The sequence below is a fragment of the Ranitomeya imitator genome, chromosome 10, assembly GCF_032444005.1.
Source record: "Ranitomeya imitator isolate aRanImi1 chromosome 10, aRanImi1.pri, whole genome shotgun sequence".
In the NCBI taxonomy this organism is placed as follows: domain Eukaryota; kingdom Metazoa; phylum Chordata; class Amphibia; order Anura; family Dendrobatidae; genus Ranitomeya; species Ranitomeya imitator.
This window is the reverse complement of record NC_091291.1, coordinates 67595024-67613572: the sequence shown is the minus strand read 5'-3', so window position 1 is coordinate 67613572 and position 18549 is coordinate 67595024. Positions and strand designations below refer to the sequence as shown.

The window sequence follows — 18549 nt, the reverse complement described above, 5'->3', positions numbered from 1 at the left end:
AAAATCAAAAGTATACCATGGACAAACAGATTAAAAAGTGAAGGACACAGACAGAAATCAACCAGGTTGCATAATGTAAACAGGACCAAAGAGAAGTAACATTATATATATTCCAACATCTATTACCGGTTACAGGGAAAGATCTAGGGTAAGTGTCACATAGATCACCACAATTGTGGCCCAAAGCAGGGTATCCAGAACTCAGTGTGATATGTGTCAATATGAGCAATAGTGTCTCACCCAAATAGGTCCGTGCACGTGGTTGAACGCAGCCCCAACGCGCGTTTCGCGTGGGCTTCCTCAGTCGGCCCCCTGAGGAAGCCCACATGAAACGCGCGTTGGGGCTGCGTTCAACCACGTGCACGGACCTATTTGGATGAGACACTATTGCTCATATTGACACATATCACACTGGGTTCTGGATACCCTGCTTTTGGCCACAATTGTGGTGATCTATGTGACTTTTACCCTAGATCTTTCCCTGTAACCAGTGATAGATGTTGGAATATATATAACTAGCTATTGAACCCGTTCTACGCCCGGGTGGCGAGCATTTATATTGGTATATGGTCTCCATCCTGGTATGTGCTGCTCCATCCTGCGCCCCATCCTGTCATGTGCTGCTCCCATCCTGCGTCCCCATCCTGTCATGTGCTGCTCCCATCCTGCGCCCCCATTCTGACATGTGCTGCTCCCATCCTGCGCCCCCATTCTGACATGTGCTGCTCCCATCCTGCGCCTCCATTCTGACATGTGCTGCACCCATCCTGCGTCCCCATCCTGTCATGTGCTGCTCCCATCCTGCGTCCCCATCCTGTCATGTGCTGCTCCCATCCTGCGCCCCCATTCTGACATGTGCGCTCCCATCCTGCGCCCCCATTCTGACATGTGCTGCTCCCATCCTGCGTCCCCATCCTGTCATGTGCTGCTCCCATCCTGCGTCCCCATCCTGTCATGTGCTGCTCCCATCCTGCGCCCCTATTCTGACATGTGCTGCTCCCATCCTGCGCCCCCGTTCTGTCATGTGCTGCCCTATTCTGTCATGTGCTGCTCCCATCCTGCACCCCCGTTCTGTCATGTGCTGCTCCCATCCTGTGCCACCGTTCTTTAATTTGCTGCTCCCATCCATATGCCCCATACGTTGCTCCATAAAGGTTTATGGCCCCCATAAAATGCTCCATAGGATATGCCCCGTACACTGCTCCATAAAGGTTTATGGCCCCCATAAGATGCTCCATAGTATATGCCCCCGTACGCTGTTCCATAAAGGTTTATGGCCCCCATAAGATGCTCCATGGTATATGCCCCCGTACACTGCTCCATTATGGTTTATGGCCCCCATAAGATGCTCCATAGTGTATGCCCCGTACGCTTTTCCATAAAGGTTTATGGCCCCCATAAGATGCTCCATACTATATGCCCCCGTACACTGCTCCATTATGGTTTATGGCCCCATAAGATGCTCCATTATGGTTTATGGCCCCATAAGATGCTCCATTGTATATGCCCCGTATGCTGCTGCTGCAATATTAAAAAAAAAATACCATACTCGCCTATGGTCGCTGTGCGCCGAGTGCTGGGGGGCCTGAGCAGTCGGGGACACCGGCGCGCTGTGGGGGTCAGGTGCCGGTATCGCCGCCAGCTCAGGCCCCCCAGCACTTACTATATTCACCTGGCCCCGTTCCACCGCTGCGCGCCGCCATCTTCTTGGTCCTCTGGCTGTGACTGGTCAGTCAGAGGGCAGCGCCGGCGCGAATTAAGCGCGTCATCGCGCCCTCTGAACTGAAGGTCACAGGCCGAGGACCGGGAAGATGGCGGCGAGCAGCGGTGGAACGGGGCCAGGTGAATATAATAATAATAATAATCATTATTTATATAGATGGCTGGACCATGATTGTAAATACATCATTGTAAATACACACCTGTACTTTGCATCTCCCCTACCTCATTGTAGATTGTAAGCTCTCACGAGCAGGGGCGTCTTATTTTGCTTTAATTATTGTATTGTTAACGTTGTTACTTATGACTTTTGTGTTTGAAACTGTTAAACTGTAAAGCGCTGCGGAATATGTTGGCGCTATATAAATAAAGATTATTATTATTATTATATTCACCTGGCCCTGTTCCACCGCTGCGCGCCGCCATCTTCCCGGTCCTCGGCCTGTGACCTTCAGTTCAGAGGGCGCGATGACGCGCTTAATGTGCGCCGGCGCCGCCCTCTGACTGACCAGTCACAGCCAGAGGACCAAGAAGATGGCGGCGCGCAGCGGTGGAACGGGGCCAGGTGAATTTAATTTGCGCAGCACGGGAGAAGTCTTGGAGTCGGGAGTGGGAGGTACGGATTAGTGCAGAGGTTAATCGAAAGTCATTTGAATATAGCTCATACTTACCCTCCTGGCGGTCCCTGCTTCTCTGTTAGAGATCACGGTGTGTGTTCATTGTTTACGCATACCGCGATCTCCTGGGAGTGTCACTCTGTGACGCCCAGACTGCGCCGGCGCTTGCGCAGTCTATAAAGGCTTCGGACAGAGTGACGCTCCCAGCGTTATATTATAGATGTTACTTCTCTTTGGTCCTGTTTACATTATGCAACCTGGTTGATTTCTGTCTGTTTCCTTCACTTTTTAATCTTTGTCCATGGTATACTTTTGATTTATATTATTTTGTATTTTGATGCTATACGTTTTTATATTTATTACCAATAAATAATAGATTTTATTTATGGGTAGTTTGGTACTCCTTCCTTCCTTGTGTTTATATCCTTTCTGGAGTATGTTTCGTGCCTGTTTTTGACAGTGCTGGTTTTTATTAACCTTTCTGGTTTTTTTTATTAAAAGTTTGAGAAGACGTCCTAGTAGTTGACAACCCCTTTAAAACGGTGTTCACGTTTTGGATAGTCATTGTCAAGGTGATTTAGAATTTTGCCCTAAGAACCACAGTTGGAGCTAGTGCATTAGATCTGCAGGCTGTGTGGAGAACTGTCTCTGGTGTTTAGCGGGAAAACGCATGCCAATTCCGCATGCGATATACCCGTGGCAGGAGTTGCAGAATTGCTGCGGAAATTTCTTCCGCAATTCTGCAGCGTGTGCACTTAGCCTTAAGGGAAAACCTGATTTGTTGGGGACTGGAGTTTGGGAAACACTGATGTAAAGCATTGGTTGACTGTGATTCTTATTGTACAACATCTGTATACTCAGGTGTATTCTCAGGTGTATGACTTCTAATTTGTTAGAGGGGTTAAATGGTGTGCAAAAGTGTTTGTTCTTATGTTATACGATCATAGGTGGAAGTGCGCTCCTTCAGTTTTATAAGGGCCGAAACAACCATTTTATGGTCATCCTGAACCAATTCACAGATGACCTGTGGGGACAAGAACATATCCATATATAGGGGGTTTTCTCCCATGCACAGCCATAATTTTGAAACCTAGAGGGGCAGAAAATAAGCACAACAAAAGTTTATATTTAGACTCTCTTCTTCAGCGTTTCCAGATGGAGTATTAGATGCTTCAAAAGGAATGAGTACAGATGCCAAAAAAGCTTGGATTGAAGAGAACGCCATGATTTTGAAGCAGACATACTGGTGAGCTTCTTCTGTACATTGCACTTATAATGTAAAGCAAATAAAGATGTAAAATAAAACAAATATGCTGATTTTATAATATCTGATTTGTCTTAAAGAATTGTATTGAATATTTTGGGGTGGCAATGCTCACTCAGCCAAACTGTCTATAGGCTCGTGACGGATGTATTTTAGTAAGTTACCGATGTGTGCAGCTGACGCATTTGTGACGAGCTCGCAAGCCATGTCTTAGACCAGGAATACCCAACCATCTCTGATTTGAGGTCTATACTATCACATTGATCCAATCCTAACCTCCCTAATAATGCATAAAGGGATATTAGCACCTAACACATTTTGTAACGTATTAAAAGTATTACATTAATGTCTGTTAGGTTGTAATCCTGCACTCCAGAATGACGGAGACCATGCATGAGGCCATCTCTGTTATAGTTTGGGAGTTGCTAGAATAGCCCTGTACAAATATAATGAAGATAGCCGCACTCATACAGTGAAGATAGCCGCACGCATACAGTGAAGATAGCCGCACGCATACAATGACGATAGCCGCAGGCATACAGTGAAGTTAGCCGCACGCATACAATGACGATAGCCGCAGGCATACGATGACGATAGCCGCAGGCATACGATGACGATAGCCGCAGGCATGCGATGACGATAGCCGCAGGCATACGATGACGATAGCCGCACGCATACGATGACGATAGCCGCACGCATACGATGACGATAGCCGCACGCATACGATGACGATAGCCGCACGCATACGATGACGATAGCTGCACGCATACGATGACGATAGCCGCACGCATACAAGGACGATAGCCGCACGCACACAATGACGATAGCCGCACGCATACAGTGACGATAGCCGCACGCATACAGTGACGATAGCCGCATGCATGCAATGACGATAGCCGCACGCATGCAATGATGATAGCCGCACGCATACAATGACGATAGCCGCACGCATACAATGACGATAGCCGCACGCATGCAATGACGATAGCCGCACGCATACAATGACGATAGCCGCACGCATACAATGACGATAGCCGCACGCATACAATGACGATAGCCGCACGCATACAATGACTATGGCCGCACGCATACAATGAATGACTATGGCCGCACGCATACAATGACGATAGCCGCACGCATACAATGACGATAGCCGCACGCATACAATGACTATAGCCGCACGCATACAATGACCATAGCCGCACGCATACAATGACGATAGCCGCACGCATACAATGACTATGGCCGCATGCATACAATGAATGACTATGGCCGCACGCATACAATGACGATAGCTACACGCATACAGTGACGATAGCCGCACGCATACAATGAAGATAGCCGCACCCATACAGTGACGATAGCCGCACGCATACAGTGACGATGGCTGCACACATACAATGACGATGGCTGCACGCATGCACTGGGGTCAGGCAATACTGGTCTATTTTTTTGTATGGTGAATTCCAAAGATGGCCACCATTAGTTCTTGTCATAGAATTTGATTGAGTACACTATGAAAGTTACATGACTTTTGTTTAATGTTTATTGCTATGACCGTCTCTGCACCTCTTTTTCTTTGTTAGTGAGTTGCCAAACTATGATCTGGTTATTCCTACCCTACTGAAGCATGGCATTAAGGAGCTTCCTCAACACTGTAAACTTACTCCAGGTAATAATCATTCTTTTTTTAGAATATTCTCTTGCAATTGAATGTTTTTCCAATGAGAAGTTATTAAATCACCTCTGTCCTCTTTGTTTAAGGGGTGCCTTTAAAGCCCATGTTGGCACACCCTACCAAGGGTGTTGGTGAAGTTTTAAAAAGGTTTGAAGAAGCTGCATTTACCTGTGAATACAAGTACGATGGAGAGCGTGCCCAGGTATTCCTATCAGTTTAAAAAAAAATCTAGCAACATGTTAAGATATGTTGACACATCTGTTTTCCTCATCAATGAGCTGTAAAATAAGCAGCTTGCTGATTCAAAGAATCTAATGGAACACATCCACTTCAACGATTTCATGTGTCTGTGCTACTAAAATCAGTACATGTTACAATCCTGTTATGAGTTTTTTTGCGGATTATATGTTGGCGCTATAGAAATTCAATTATAATTATTAATATCATAAGTTTTCAAACATGTCATTGGCTATGGGGGATCCGTAAAAAAATAAAATTAAAATCTGAAGGCTTTTTTATGTTAGATTTTCATCAGTTTTTATCTCGCCTATTTTGAAGTTGCGACAGGTGACCCTCCTTTAGTCTTTAAGAACTCAGAAAAAACATGAAAAGTGGATAACTTGTGTGAGAAGATCTGTCCATTTGTGATGGATGTAAGGACTGCAACAGATATGCATATGTAGCCATAGGCAAATGAATGAACATTTCACAGCAGCTAAATACATTAAATATTTAACGTATCAATCTCCCCTTCATAGATCCATATACTGGAGAATGGGGAAGTTCATGTCTACAGCAGGAACCAAGAAAATAACACCACTAAATATCCGGATATAGTTGGCAGGATTCCACAGGTAATTGATTTCATCCCACTTGCTCCTCTCCATCCCTCTGTTCTAGCTTTTATTTTCTAGGTTCTTTTGTACTGTTTGTCGGCCACAGACATGAGGCCATGTGCACACGTTCAGTATTTTTCGCGTTTTTTTTCCACGTTTTTTCGCTATAAAAACGTGATTAAAACGCGAAAAAAAACGCTTACATATGCCTCCTATTAATTACAGTGTATTCCGCATTTCTAGTGCAAATGTTGCTTTTTTTTTCCGCGAAAAAATCACATTGCGGAAAAAAAAGCAACATGTTCATTAAAAATGCGGAATTGCGGGGATTCCGCACACCTAGGAATGCATTGATCTGCTTACTTTCCGCATGGGGCTGTGCACACCATTCGGGAAGTAAGCAGATTATGTGCGGTTGGTACCCAGGGTGGAGGAGAGGAGACTCTCCTCCACGGACTGGGCACCATATAATTAGTAAAAAAAAAAAAAAAATTAAAATAAAAAATAGTCATATACTCACCTTCGATGGCCCTGGAGTCTTCCCGCCTCTCTGCGCTGCATGCTGCCGCTTCTGTTCCTATAGATGGTCTGTGTGAAGGACCTGCGATGACGTCGCGGTCCTGTGATTGGTCGCGTGACCGCGACGTCATCGAAGGTCCTGCACACACACACCATCTATAGGAACGGACGCCGCTGAGGAGATCGGCTGTCTGCAGGTGAGTATAACCATTTTTTTTTATTTTTTTTTAATTATTTTTAAACATTCTATTTTTTACTATAGATGCTGCATAGACAGCATCTATAGTAAAAAGTTGGTCACACTTGTCAAACACTATGTTTGACAAGTGTGACCAACCTGTCAGTCAGTTTTCCAAGCGATGCTACAGATCGTTTGGAAAACTTTAGCATTCTGCAAGCTAATTACGCTTGCAAAATGCTAAAAAAAACGCAAAAAAAAAATTGCGGATTACTTGCAGAAAATTTCCGGTTTTCTTCAGGAAATTTCTGCAAGAAATCCTGACGTGTGCACATACCCTGAAGGTAATTCTGGTTCAGTCTACCAGGAATTCTTCTCCTTTCTGATGTAAATATGCACACGTATCTCTTCTGGAAATCCATGATTTATGTGTCTAGATCAGGAGTGAGCAATCCATTTTCTCACTTGAGCTTCTGTGACTGGTGTGGAGAGCGGAACCAATAGAATGAGATAAATTCTGCTCAATATTTATAACGTAATAATAAAAACATTTTATTTTTTATAATAAACCATACTAATGTTCATTTTATTGCTTAGCCCCTTTACGACATCCGCCATACATATACAGCGCTGTGGGAGGTGTGTTCCCGAAAAAGTGCTGTACGGCGTGCCTATAGCGCGGGCTCACTCTTTAAAAGCAGGTGTCATCACTATGAGAGCTGACATCCTGTGGCAATGCCCATGATCTCTGCTAGCGTCGGTCACGGGAGTTAAACCCCTTTGATATCGCTGTCAATAGCGACAGTGACCTCGATCTGTTTGCAGAGTGGCAGAGCTCCCCGTCTGCTCCGATTGGCACAACGCAGGGCACGGAAAGTTGATGTCACATACTGGGACAAGTTTTAAAAAAAGTTAATAAACATTTACATAACTTGTAAAAATATTTTAACCCCCTTAGTGACTGAGCCAATTTTGACCTTAATAACCAGGCCAATTTTTGCAATTCTAACCACTGTCAATTTATGTGATAATAACTCTGGAACGCTTCAATGGATCCCACTGAGTCTGAGATTTTTTTTCGTGACCCGTTGTACTTCATAGTAATGGTAAAATTTCTTCGCTATGACCTGTTTATTTATAAAAGAAAAGATGAAATTTGGCAAAAATATTGATCATTTTTGCAATTTTCAAACTTTTAATTTTTGTGCCCTTAAATCAGTCACATCACACAAAATAGCTCATAAATAACATTTCCCACATGTCTACTTTACATCAGCACAATTTTGGAAACGTATTTTTTTTGTTAGGCTGTTATAAAGGGTTAAAAATGACCAGCGATTTTCTCATTTTTCCAACAAAATTAGCAAAATTATTTTTTTTAGGGACCACATCACATTTGAAGTGACTTTGAGGGGTCTATAAGACAGGAAGTACCCAAAAGTGACACCATTCTAAAAACACCTCTCAAGGTGCTCAAAACCTGTTAAAAAGCAGCGCTGAGGAATAAGTACCCTTAACTACCGCTGTTAAAAGGAGTATCGGTGGTTAAGGGGTTAAATAAAATCACAAAATAAACAAATAAAAAATATTAATCCAATAAATACATATATTACTGTAAAATCAAAAAGTATAGATATTTTGTATCTGTGTCTGGAACAACCTGACCTATAAAACTCACAAGTTTAACCCCTTCAGTGAACATGTTAAAAAAAAAAAAAAATGCTTTTTCATTATTACACTGAACAAAAAGGGGAATAAATTGCGATTTGACCTTTTAATGTATATAAAAAAGGTATCTCCGAAAACATCACCTTGTCCCGCAAAAAAACAAGCCGATCCACAGCTCCATCAGCGGAAAAATTATAGCTCTCAGAAGAATTGTGGCTACACCCATAGATAAATTCACAGAATGGTGTAAATTCCAATAACTGGTCACTTGAGATGGGTTTACACTGTTTAGGCTGGGTTCACATTGCATTAATGGCAATGCGCTGATGGCATCCGTTACACAGCAGCACTAACGCTATGTAACGGATGCGTTAGCGCACCCATAAACTGCCGTTATGTAGCGCATCGCTAACGCATGTCATAATCGGCATGCGCTAGCGATGTGCCGTCATTCTGTGACGGACCCTCGGACGCAGTCTGCAGCGTTTTCGGGTCCGTCACCGCTAGCATAAACGCGATCTTTTTCGGCACTTGCGTTAACGCAGTCCGTTTAACGTATGCGTTGAACGGACTGCACAATGCAATGTGAATCCAGCCTTAGGCCCTCAGGGACTCTGCAAATGGGACTCTGCAAACTATTGTAGAAATATATGTGCCGCAAAAGTCAAATAGCGCTCCATCCCTCCCGAGCCCTGCCGTGTGGCCAAACAGTAATGTGCAGCCTTATATGGGGTAGTTACACTTTCAGGAGAAATTCTTTAACAAAATTACAGAGATTTTTTTTTTTACCCATATTCCTTTGTGAAACTGAAAAAATCTGGGACTAAAACAGTATTTTAGTGATAAAAATGTAATTATTAGTTAAATTAAGTCAAATGTTAATTTTCATTTCCACATTGCTATAATTCCTGTGAAGCACCTGAAGGGTTAATACATTTCTTGAATGTGGTTTTGAGCACTTTGAAGTTTACGTTTTTTTACAATCGTGTCACTTTTTGGGTATTTTCTGCCATATGGGCCATTCATTCTTTTCAATGTGATGTGGTCCTTTAAATGAAAAAAAAAAAAAAGTTTTGTAAATTTTGTTGTTGGAAAAATTAGAATTTGCTTATAAACTTTTAACCCTTATAACTTCCTAACAAAATTGTTTAACCCCTTAATCCCATTCGACGTACTATCCAGTCGAGGTGACCTGGGACTTAATTCCCTGTGACGGGATAGTACGTCCAGCGCGATCAGCCGCGCTCACGGGGGGAGCGTGGCCAGGTATCAGCTAACTATCGCAGCTGACATCTGGCACATTAATCCCCGGAACACTGCGATCAAACATGATCAGAGCGTTCTGGCGGCATAGGGAAGCATCGAGCAGGGAGGGGGCTCCCTGCGTGCTTCCCTGAGACCCTCAGAGCAACGCGATGTGATCGCATTGCTTCGAGGGTCTCCTACCTCCTCCTCCCTGCAGGCCCGGATCAAAAATGGCCACGGGGGCCTCCTGGGTCCTGCAGGTGGCTTTCAAGCTCCTGCTCAGAGCAAGCGCCGGGAAGCCTCCCTGCAGTGCCTGTCAGATCGCTGATCTAACACAGTGCATTGCAAAGTGTCAGATCAGCAATCAGTCACTATAGTGTGATTCCCCCCCGGGCAATGTAAAAATAAGTTTAAAAAAAATATTTACATGTGTAAAAAAAAAAAAAAATTCATAAAGAAAAAAAAATATTGTTCCAATAAATACATTTCCTTATCTAAATAAGAAACAAAACCATAAAAGTACACATTTAGTATCGCCGCGTCCGTAACTACCCGACCTATAAAACTGTCCCACTAATTAACCCCTTCAGTGAACACCGTAAAAAAAAAGAGGCAAAAAACGACGCTTTAGTATCAATACAGCCAAACAAAAAGTGGAATAACACGCGATCAAAAAGACGGATATAAATAACCATGGTACCGCTGAAAACGTCATCTTGTCCTGCAAAAAACGAGTCGCCATACAGCATCATCAGCGAAAATATAATAAGGTTATAGTCCTCAGAATAAAGCGATGCAAAAATATATTTTTTTTTATAAAATAGTTTTTATCATATAAAAGCACCAAAACATAAAAAATGATATAAATGAGGTATCGCTGTAATCGTTCTGACCCGAAGAATAAAACTGCTTTACCAATATTATCAAACGTGGGACGATATAAGCGCCCCTTGCAAAAGAAATTCATGAATAGCTGGTTTTTGTTCATTCTGCCTCACAAAAATCAGAATAAAAAGCGATCAAAAAATGTCACGTGCCCGAAAATGTTACCAATAAATATGTCAACTTGTCTCGCAAAAAAATAAGACCTCACATTAATCAGTGGACCAAAATATGGAAAAATTATAGCTCTCAAAATGTGGAGATGCAAAAGCTATTTTTTGCAATAAAAAGTGTCTTTTAGTGTGTGACGGCTGCCAATCATAAAAAATTAGCTAAAAAACCCACTATAAAAGTAAATCAATCCCCCCTTTCTTACAACCTTAGTTAGGGAAAAATAATAAATTTAAAAAAAATGTATTTCCATTTTCCTGTTAGGTTTAGGGTTGGGGCTAAAGTTAGGGTTTGGATTACATTTACAGTTGGGATTAGGGTTAGGGGTGTGTCAGGGTTAGAGGTGTGGTTAGGGTTACTGTTGGAATTAGGGTTAGGGGTGTGTTTGGATTAGGGTTTCACTTATAATTGGGGGGTTTCCACTGTTTAGGCACATCCGGGGCTCTCCAAACGCGACATGGCGTCCGATCTCAATTCCAGCCAATTCTGCATTGAACAAGTAAAACAGTGCTCCTTCCCTTCCGAGTTCTCCCGTGCGCCCAAACGGGTTTACCCCAACATATGGAGTATCAGCGTACTCAGGACAAATTGGACAACAACTTTTGGGGTCCAATGTCTCCTGTTACCCTTGGGAAAATGCAAAACTGGGGGCTAAAAAATTTGTGTGGAAAAAAAAAATGATTTTTTATTTTCACGGCTATGCGTTATAAACTGTAGTGAAACACTTGGGGGTTCAAAGTTCTCACAACACATCTAGATAAGTTCCTTGGGGGGGTCTAGTTTCCAATATGGGGTCATTTGTGGGGAGTTTCTACTGTTTAGGTACATCAGGGGCTCTGCAAACGCAATGTGACGCCTGCAGACCAATCCAAGTCTGCATTCCAAATGACGCTCCTTCCCTTCCGAGCTCTGCCATGCGCCCAAACGGTGGTTCCCCCCACATATGGGGTATCAGCGTACTCAGGACAAATTGGACAACAAATTTTGGGGTCCAATTTCTCCGGTTACCCTTAAGAAAAATATAAAATTTAAGGCTAAAAAATTATTTTTGTTGAAAAAAAAAAAAATAGAATTTTTATTTTCACGGCTCTGCATTATTAACTGTAGTCAAACACTTGGAGGTTCAAAGTTCTCACAACTCATCTAGATAAGTTCCTTGGGAGGTCTAGTTTCCAATATGGGGTCACTTGTGGGGGTTTTCAATGTTTAGGCCCATCAGGGACTCTCCAAACGTGACATGGTGTCCTAACTCAATTCCAGTCAATTTTGCATTGAAAAGTCAAACTGCGCCCCTTCCCTTCCGAGCTCTGCCATGCGCCCAAACAGTTGTTTACACCCACATATGGGCTATCAGCGTACTCAGGCCAATTTGCTCAACAACTTTTGGGGTCCAGTTTCTTATGTTACCTTTGGGAAAATAAAAAATTGGGGGCGAAAAGATCATTTTTGTGAAAAAATATGATTTTTTATTTTTACGGCTCTACATTATAAACTTCTGTGAAGCACTTGGTAGGTAAAAGTGTTCGCCACACATCTAGATAAGTTCCTTAAGGGGTCTACTTTCCAAAATGGTGTCACTTGTGGGGGGTTTAGGCACATCAGGCGCTCTCCAAACGCGACATGTCGTCCTATCTCAATTCCAGTAATTTTTGCATTGAAAAGTCAAACGGCGCTCCTTTCCTTCTGAGCTCTGCCATGCGCCCATGGTTTACCCCCACATATGGGGTATCAGCGCACTCAGGACAAATTTTACAACAACTTTTGGGGTCCAATTTCTCCTGTTACCCTTGGTAAAATAAAACAAATTGGAGCTGAAGTAAATTTTTTGTGAAAAAAAGTTGTGTTCATTTTTTTTTTTTTTTAAACATTCCAAAGCTTCCTGTGAAACACCTGAAGGGTTAATGAACTTCTTCAATGTGGTTTTGAGAACCTTGAGGGGTGCAGTTTTTAGAATGGTGTCACACTTGGGTATTTTCTATCATATAGAAAATATGTGACTTCAAATGTGATGTGGTCCCTAAAAAAAATGGTGTTGTAAAAATGAGAAATTGCTGTTCATCTTTTAACCCTTATAACTCCCTCACAAAAAAAAAATTTGTTTCCAAAATTGTGCTGATGTAAAGTAGACATGTGGGAAATGTTACTTATTAAGTATTTTGTGTGACATATATCTGATTTAAGGGCATAAAAATTCAAAGTTGGAAAATTGCAAAATTTTCGCCAAATTTCCGTTTTTTATTTCACAAACGCAGGTAATATCAAAGAAATGTTACCATTATCATGAAGTACGATATGTCACGAGAAAACAGAATCACTGGGATACGTTGAAGCGTTCCAAAGTTATAACCTCATAAAGGGACAGTGGTCAGAATTGTAAAAATTGGCCCGGTCATTAACATGCAAACCACCCTTGGGGGTTAAGGGGTTAAAATATGATGCCGATGTAAAGTAATCATGTGGTAAATGTTAGTTATATCACACTAAATATTTAATAAATATCTGGTTTAAGGGCATAAAAAATTCCAAACTTGAAAAGTGCAAGATTTCCAAAGCGTTAGCCAATATTCAGATATTGAAATATTTCACAGCTATTACGTTATAAATTGACATTGGTCAGAATTGTAAATTTTTGGCCTGGTGAGGAATGTGATAACAGGCTGAGGGTGAAAGAGTTATCTGGTTTTCCCACAAAAAAGGAAATTTTAATCAACATTTTAATCAATATCAATAGATATTGGAATGAAAGTCCCGCAATTAGATGTGTTAAAAAAAAAAAAAAGTTTCTGTGCTGATAATAAAATTATTGAGAATTAGATGGTTGCCCGATTCTAACGCATCGGGTATTCTAGAATATGTATGTAGTTAATTTATGAAGTTTTCAGAATAATGCAATTTATACACAGGATTTGGCCGGCCGGGCGTGACCAATTAGCGAAGCGTGGTTCAAATTCCACGCCAATTTGCGGCCGGGAGGGCCTGTTGCTGATTGGTCACGCCCGGCAGCGAACAATCAGTGAAGCCAGGGCCGGCTCCAGGTTTTTGAGGGCCCCAGGCGAGAGTCTCAGTGGGCCCCCCTCTTTAACACACACCACGATTCATGATGCACAGATACAGCAGAGAAATATACCACAGCCCACGTAGCATAGAACACAGCCCACGTAGCATATAGCACAGGCCACGTAGTATATAGCACAGCCCATGTAGTATATAGCACAGCCCATGTAGTATATAGCACAGCCCACGTAGTATATAGCACAGCCCACGTAGTTATTATAGCACAGCCCACATCGTATATAACACAGGCCACGTAGTATATTGCCCAGCCATGTATATAGCACAGCCCACACAGTATATAACACAGCCCACGCAGTGTATAACACAGGCCACATAGTATATAACACAGCCGCGTGGTATATAGCACAGCCCATGTAGTATATAGCACAGCTCACGCAGTTTATAACAGCCACGTAGTATATTGCCCAGCCACGTAATATATTGCACAGCTACGTCGTATATAGCACAGCCCACGTAGTAAATAGCACAGAACATAGTATATAGCACAGCCACGTAGTATATTGCCCAGCCATTTAAATTGCACATCTACGTAGTATATAGCACAGCTCACGTAGTATATAACACAGCCACTTAGTACATTGCCCAGCCATGTAATATATTGCACAGCTACGTAGTATAGCACAGCTCACGTAGTATATAGCACAGCTCACGTAATATATTGCACAGCCTACGCAGTATATAACACCGCTCACGCAGTATATAACGCCGCTCACGCAGTATAGAACGCCGCTCACGCAGTATAGAACGCCGCTCACGCAGTATAGAACGCCGCTCACGCAGTATAGAACGCCGCTCACGCAGTATAGAACGCCGCTCACGCAGTATAGAACGCCGCTCACGCAGTATATAGCAATGTGGGCACCATTTCCTTGTTAAAAAAAAATAAAAATTATATACTCACCTTCTGGCGGCCCCTGGATCCAGGCGAGGCGTTTAACGATGCTCCTCGCGACGCTCCAGTCCCAAGAATGCATTGCCGTCTCGCAAGATGATGACGTAGCGATCTCGCGAGACCGCAATGCATGGCCCTGAGCATCGCGAGGAGCGGGAAAGGCGCCGGAAGGTGAGTATATCATGATTTTTTTTAAATTATTTTTAACAGATCTTTTTACTATTGATGCTGCATAGGCTGCATCAATAGTAAAAAGTTGGTCACACAGGGTAATAGCAGCGTTAACAAACTGCGTTACACTGCAGCGTAACGCAGCCATAAACCCTGTGTGAGCACTGACTGGAGGGGGCACTGACAGAGAGTAGGAAGGGCGATTTCGCAGCCGGACTGTGCTGATTGGTATTATATCTACTATATAAAGCTGAATGTGTGTGTGTGTGTATGTGTGTATGTCCGGGATTGGCATCTGCACCGTCGCAGCTACAGCCACAAAATTTTGCACAGTCACACGTCTGGACCCCGAGAGCGTCATAGGCTATATTGTGAGGCGAAATTTTAACCCCGCGCGTTCCAATTCACCAAACAATTTTGCCCCTATCTACATAATGGGGAAAAAAGTGAAAGGAAAAGTGTTGGAAGCGTCGCAGCTACAGCAACAAAATTTTGCACAGTCACACGTCTGGACCCTGAGAGCGTCATAGGCTACGTTGTGAGGTGAAATTTTAACCCCGCGCTTTCCAATTCACCAAACAATTTTGCCCCTATCTACATAATGGGGAAAAAAAGTGAAAGGAAAAGTGTTGGAAGCGTCGCAGCTACAGCAACAAAATTTTGCACAGTCACACGTCTGGACCCTGAGAGCGTCATAGGCTACGTTGTGAGGTGAAATATTAACCCCGCGCTTTCCAATTCACCAAACAATTTTGCCCCTATCTACATAATGGGGAAAAAAGTGAAAGGAAAAGTGTTGGAGGCGTCGCAGCTACAGAAACAAAATTTTGCACAGTCACACGTCTGGACCCTGAGAGCGTCATAGGCTATATTGTGAGGCGAAATTTTAACCCCGCGCTTTCCAATTCACCAAACAATTTTGCCCCTATCTACATAATGGGAAAAAATGAAAGGAAAAGTGTAGGAGCCAAATTGACAGCTGCCAGATGTGAACAAGGGGGACTTAAAGAATGAGAGCGATGGCGCCAAAGAGTATATACCGTACAGTTGCTAAGGTGGGGCCTCGACATGGGATACTCACCACACACGGGGATATGAACACACACAAAATGCGCCACACACTACCACGTGCTTGAACACATATTACCCTCAGCACACATTTCACCACAAATACACCAACCTCGCCACATAAAAGTCAAAACACAAAAGTCGCCACTCAAAACTCGCCACGCGCAGAACTCGCCACATGCAAAAACTAGGCTCTTGCAACACTCGCCACAAGTGCAAAATTCTCCTCATGAAATACTCGCCACACGCAAAACTTGCACACGCGGAAAAATTGCCACATGCACAAAAGTTGCAACACATGCAAAAGTTGCCTCACACAAAACTTGCACATACTCAAAAGGCACCACACATAATACTCGCAACGCGCAAAACTCGCCATGCGCAAAACTTGCTGCACACAACTTGCTACACTAACCTGTCACATGTAACTCGACACAAAAAGTTGCTACACGCATGTTGCTACACAAAACTCATCTCACAAAAGTCGCTACATGCATGTCGCCACACGCAACTCAACACACACAACTTGACAAACGAAACTCGCCCTAAAACACACACAAGTCTGGTATTCTCCTTCAAAAATAAAAATCTGATTAATAAGCAGACAAACTACAACAATTGCACCATATAGGAAATACGGCAGCTGTCAGTCACATGACCTGTCTATTATGTGTATGTGTGAGCTAATATATACTGCCAGGGGGAGGGCTTCCTGTTGGCTGGGGATTTATCAGGCTGCCAATTTAGCTTACAAATACTGAGGTAAAAATACTGAGCAAATAACGTGTGAACGAGGTCTAATACAGGAGGAGATGACACACAGGTATATACTATATACAGGGGAGATGACACACAGATATATACTATATACAGGAGAGATGACACACAGGTATATACTATATACAGGAGGAGATGACATACAGGTATATACTATACAGGAGGAGATGACATACAGGTATATGCTATATATAGAAGATGACATGCAGGTATATACTATATGCAGGAGGAGATGACACTCAGATATATACTGTATACAGGGGAGATGACACACAGGTATATACTATATACAGGAGGAGATGACATACAGGTATATGCTATATATAGAAGATGACATGCAGGTATATAGTATATGCAGGAGGAGATGACACTCAGATATATACTATATACAGGGGAGATGACACACAGGTATATACTATATACAGGAGGAGATGACATACAGGTATATACTATATATAGAAGGAGATGACATTCAGGTATATACTATATATAGGGGAGATGACACACAGCAGGTATATACTATATACAGGGGAGATGACATACAGGTATATACTATATACAGGAGATGACATACAGATGTATACTATATATAAGGGAGATGACAAACATGTATATACTGAGGTGATGAGGTGAAAATGAGAGGTGTGAGGTGAAAATGAAAAGGTGTGAGTGCAAAATGAGAGAAGTGAGGAAAAATAGTGGAGTGATCAGAAAATGACAGATGTGAGGTTGAAATGACAAGTGTTAGGGGGGAATGAGAGGAGTGAGGGAGAAAATGAGAGGTGTGAGGGGGAAAATGAAAGATGTGATTGGGAAAATGAGAGGCGTGATGGGAAAATAAGAGAAGTGAGGTGCTATAACTAACCACAGATATTTACTATGCCCAGGCAACGCCGGGCTCTTCAGCTAGTCTACTATATAAAGCTGAATATGTGTGTATGTGTGTATGTCCGGGATTGGCATCTGCACCGTCGCAGCTACAGCCACAAAATTTTGCACAGTCACATCTGGACCCCGAGAGCGTCATAGGCTATGTTGTGAGGTGAAATTTTAACCCCGCGCGTTCCAATTCACCAAACAATTTTGCCCCTATCTACATAATGGGGAAAAAAGTGAAAGGAAAAGTGTTGGAGGCGTCGCAGGTACAGAAACAAAATTTTGCAGAGTCACACGTCTGGACCCTGAGAGTGTCATAGGCTACGGTGTGAGGTGAAATTTTAACCCCGCGCTTTCCAATTCACCAAACTATTTTTCCCCTATCTACATAATGGGGAAAAGTGAAAGGAAAAGTGTTGGAGGCAAATTGACAGCTGCCAGATGTGAACAAGGGGGACTTAAAGAATGAGAGCGATGGCGCCAAAGAGTATATACCGTACAGTTGCTAAGGTGGGACCCCGAAATGGGATACTCACCACACACGGGGATATGAACACAGACACAAAATGCGCCACACACTACCACGAGCTTGAACACATATACCACCCTCAGCACACATTTCACCACACATACACCAACCTCGCCACATAAAAGACGAAACACAAAAGTCGCCGCTCAAAACTCACCATGCGCAAAACTCGCCACATCCAAAAACTAGGCTCACGCAAAACTCGCCACAAGTGCAAAACTCACCTCATGGAAAACTCGCCACATGCAAAACTTGCACACACGGAAAAATTGCCACATGCACAAAAGTTGCAACACATGCAAAAGTTGCCTCACACAAAACACGCATGTTGCCACACAAAACTCATCTCACAAAAGTCGCTACATGCATGTCGCCACACGCAAC

General features: G+C 42.9%; 1 protein-coding gene across 3 annotated transcripts in view; it reads left to right on the top strand.

The window, feature by feature from the left end:
* The window catches only part of LIG1 (DNA ligase 1), a 389895-nt gene that overhangs the window by 255715 nt on the left and 115631 nt on the right, over nt 1-18549 (top strand). For all 3 annotated transcript variants that reach the window (XM_069741985.1, XM_069741988.1, XM_069741987.1), the window contains 4 exons: nt 3483-3582; nt 5187-5272; nt 5365-5480; nt 6037-6132. In XM_069741985.1, the coding sequence (XP_069598086.1) occupies nt 3483-3582; nt 5187-5272; nt 5365-5480; nt 6037-6132 (398 nt within the window). The remainder of the gene's footprint in view (nt 1-3482; nt 3583-5186; nt 5273-5364; nt 5481-6036; nt 6133-18549) is intronic.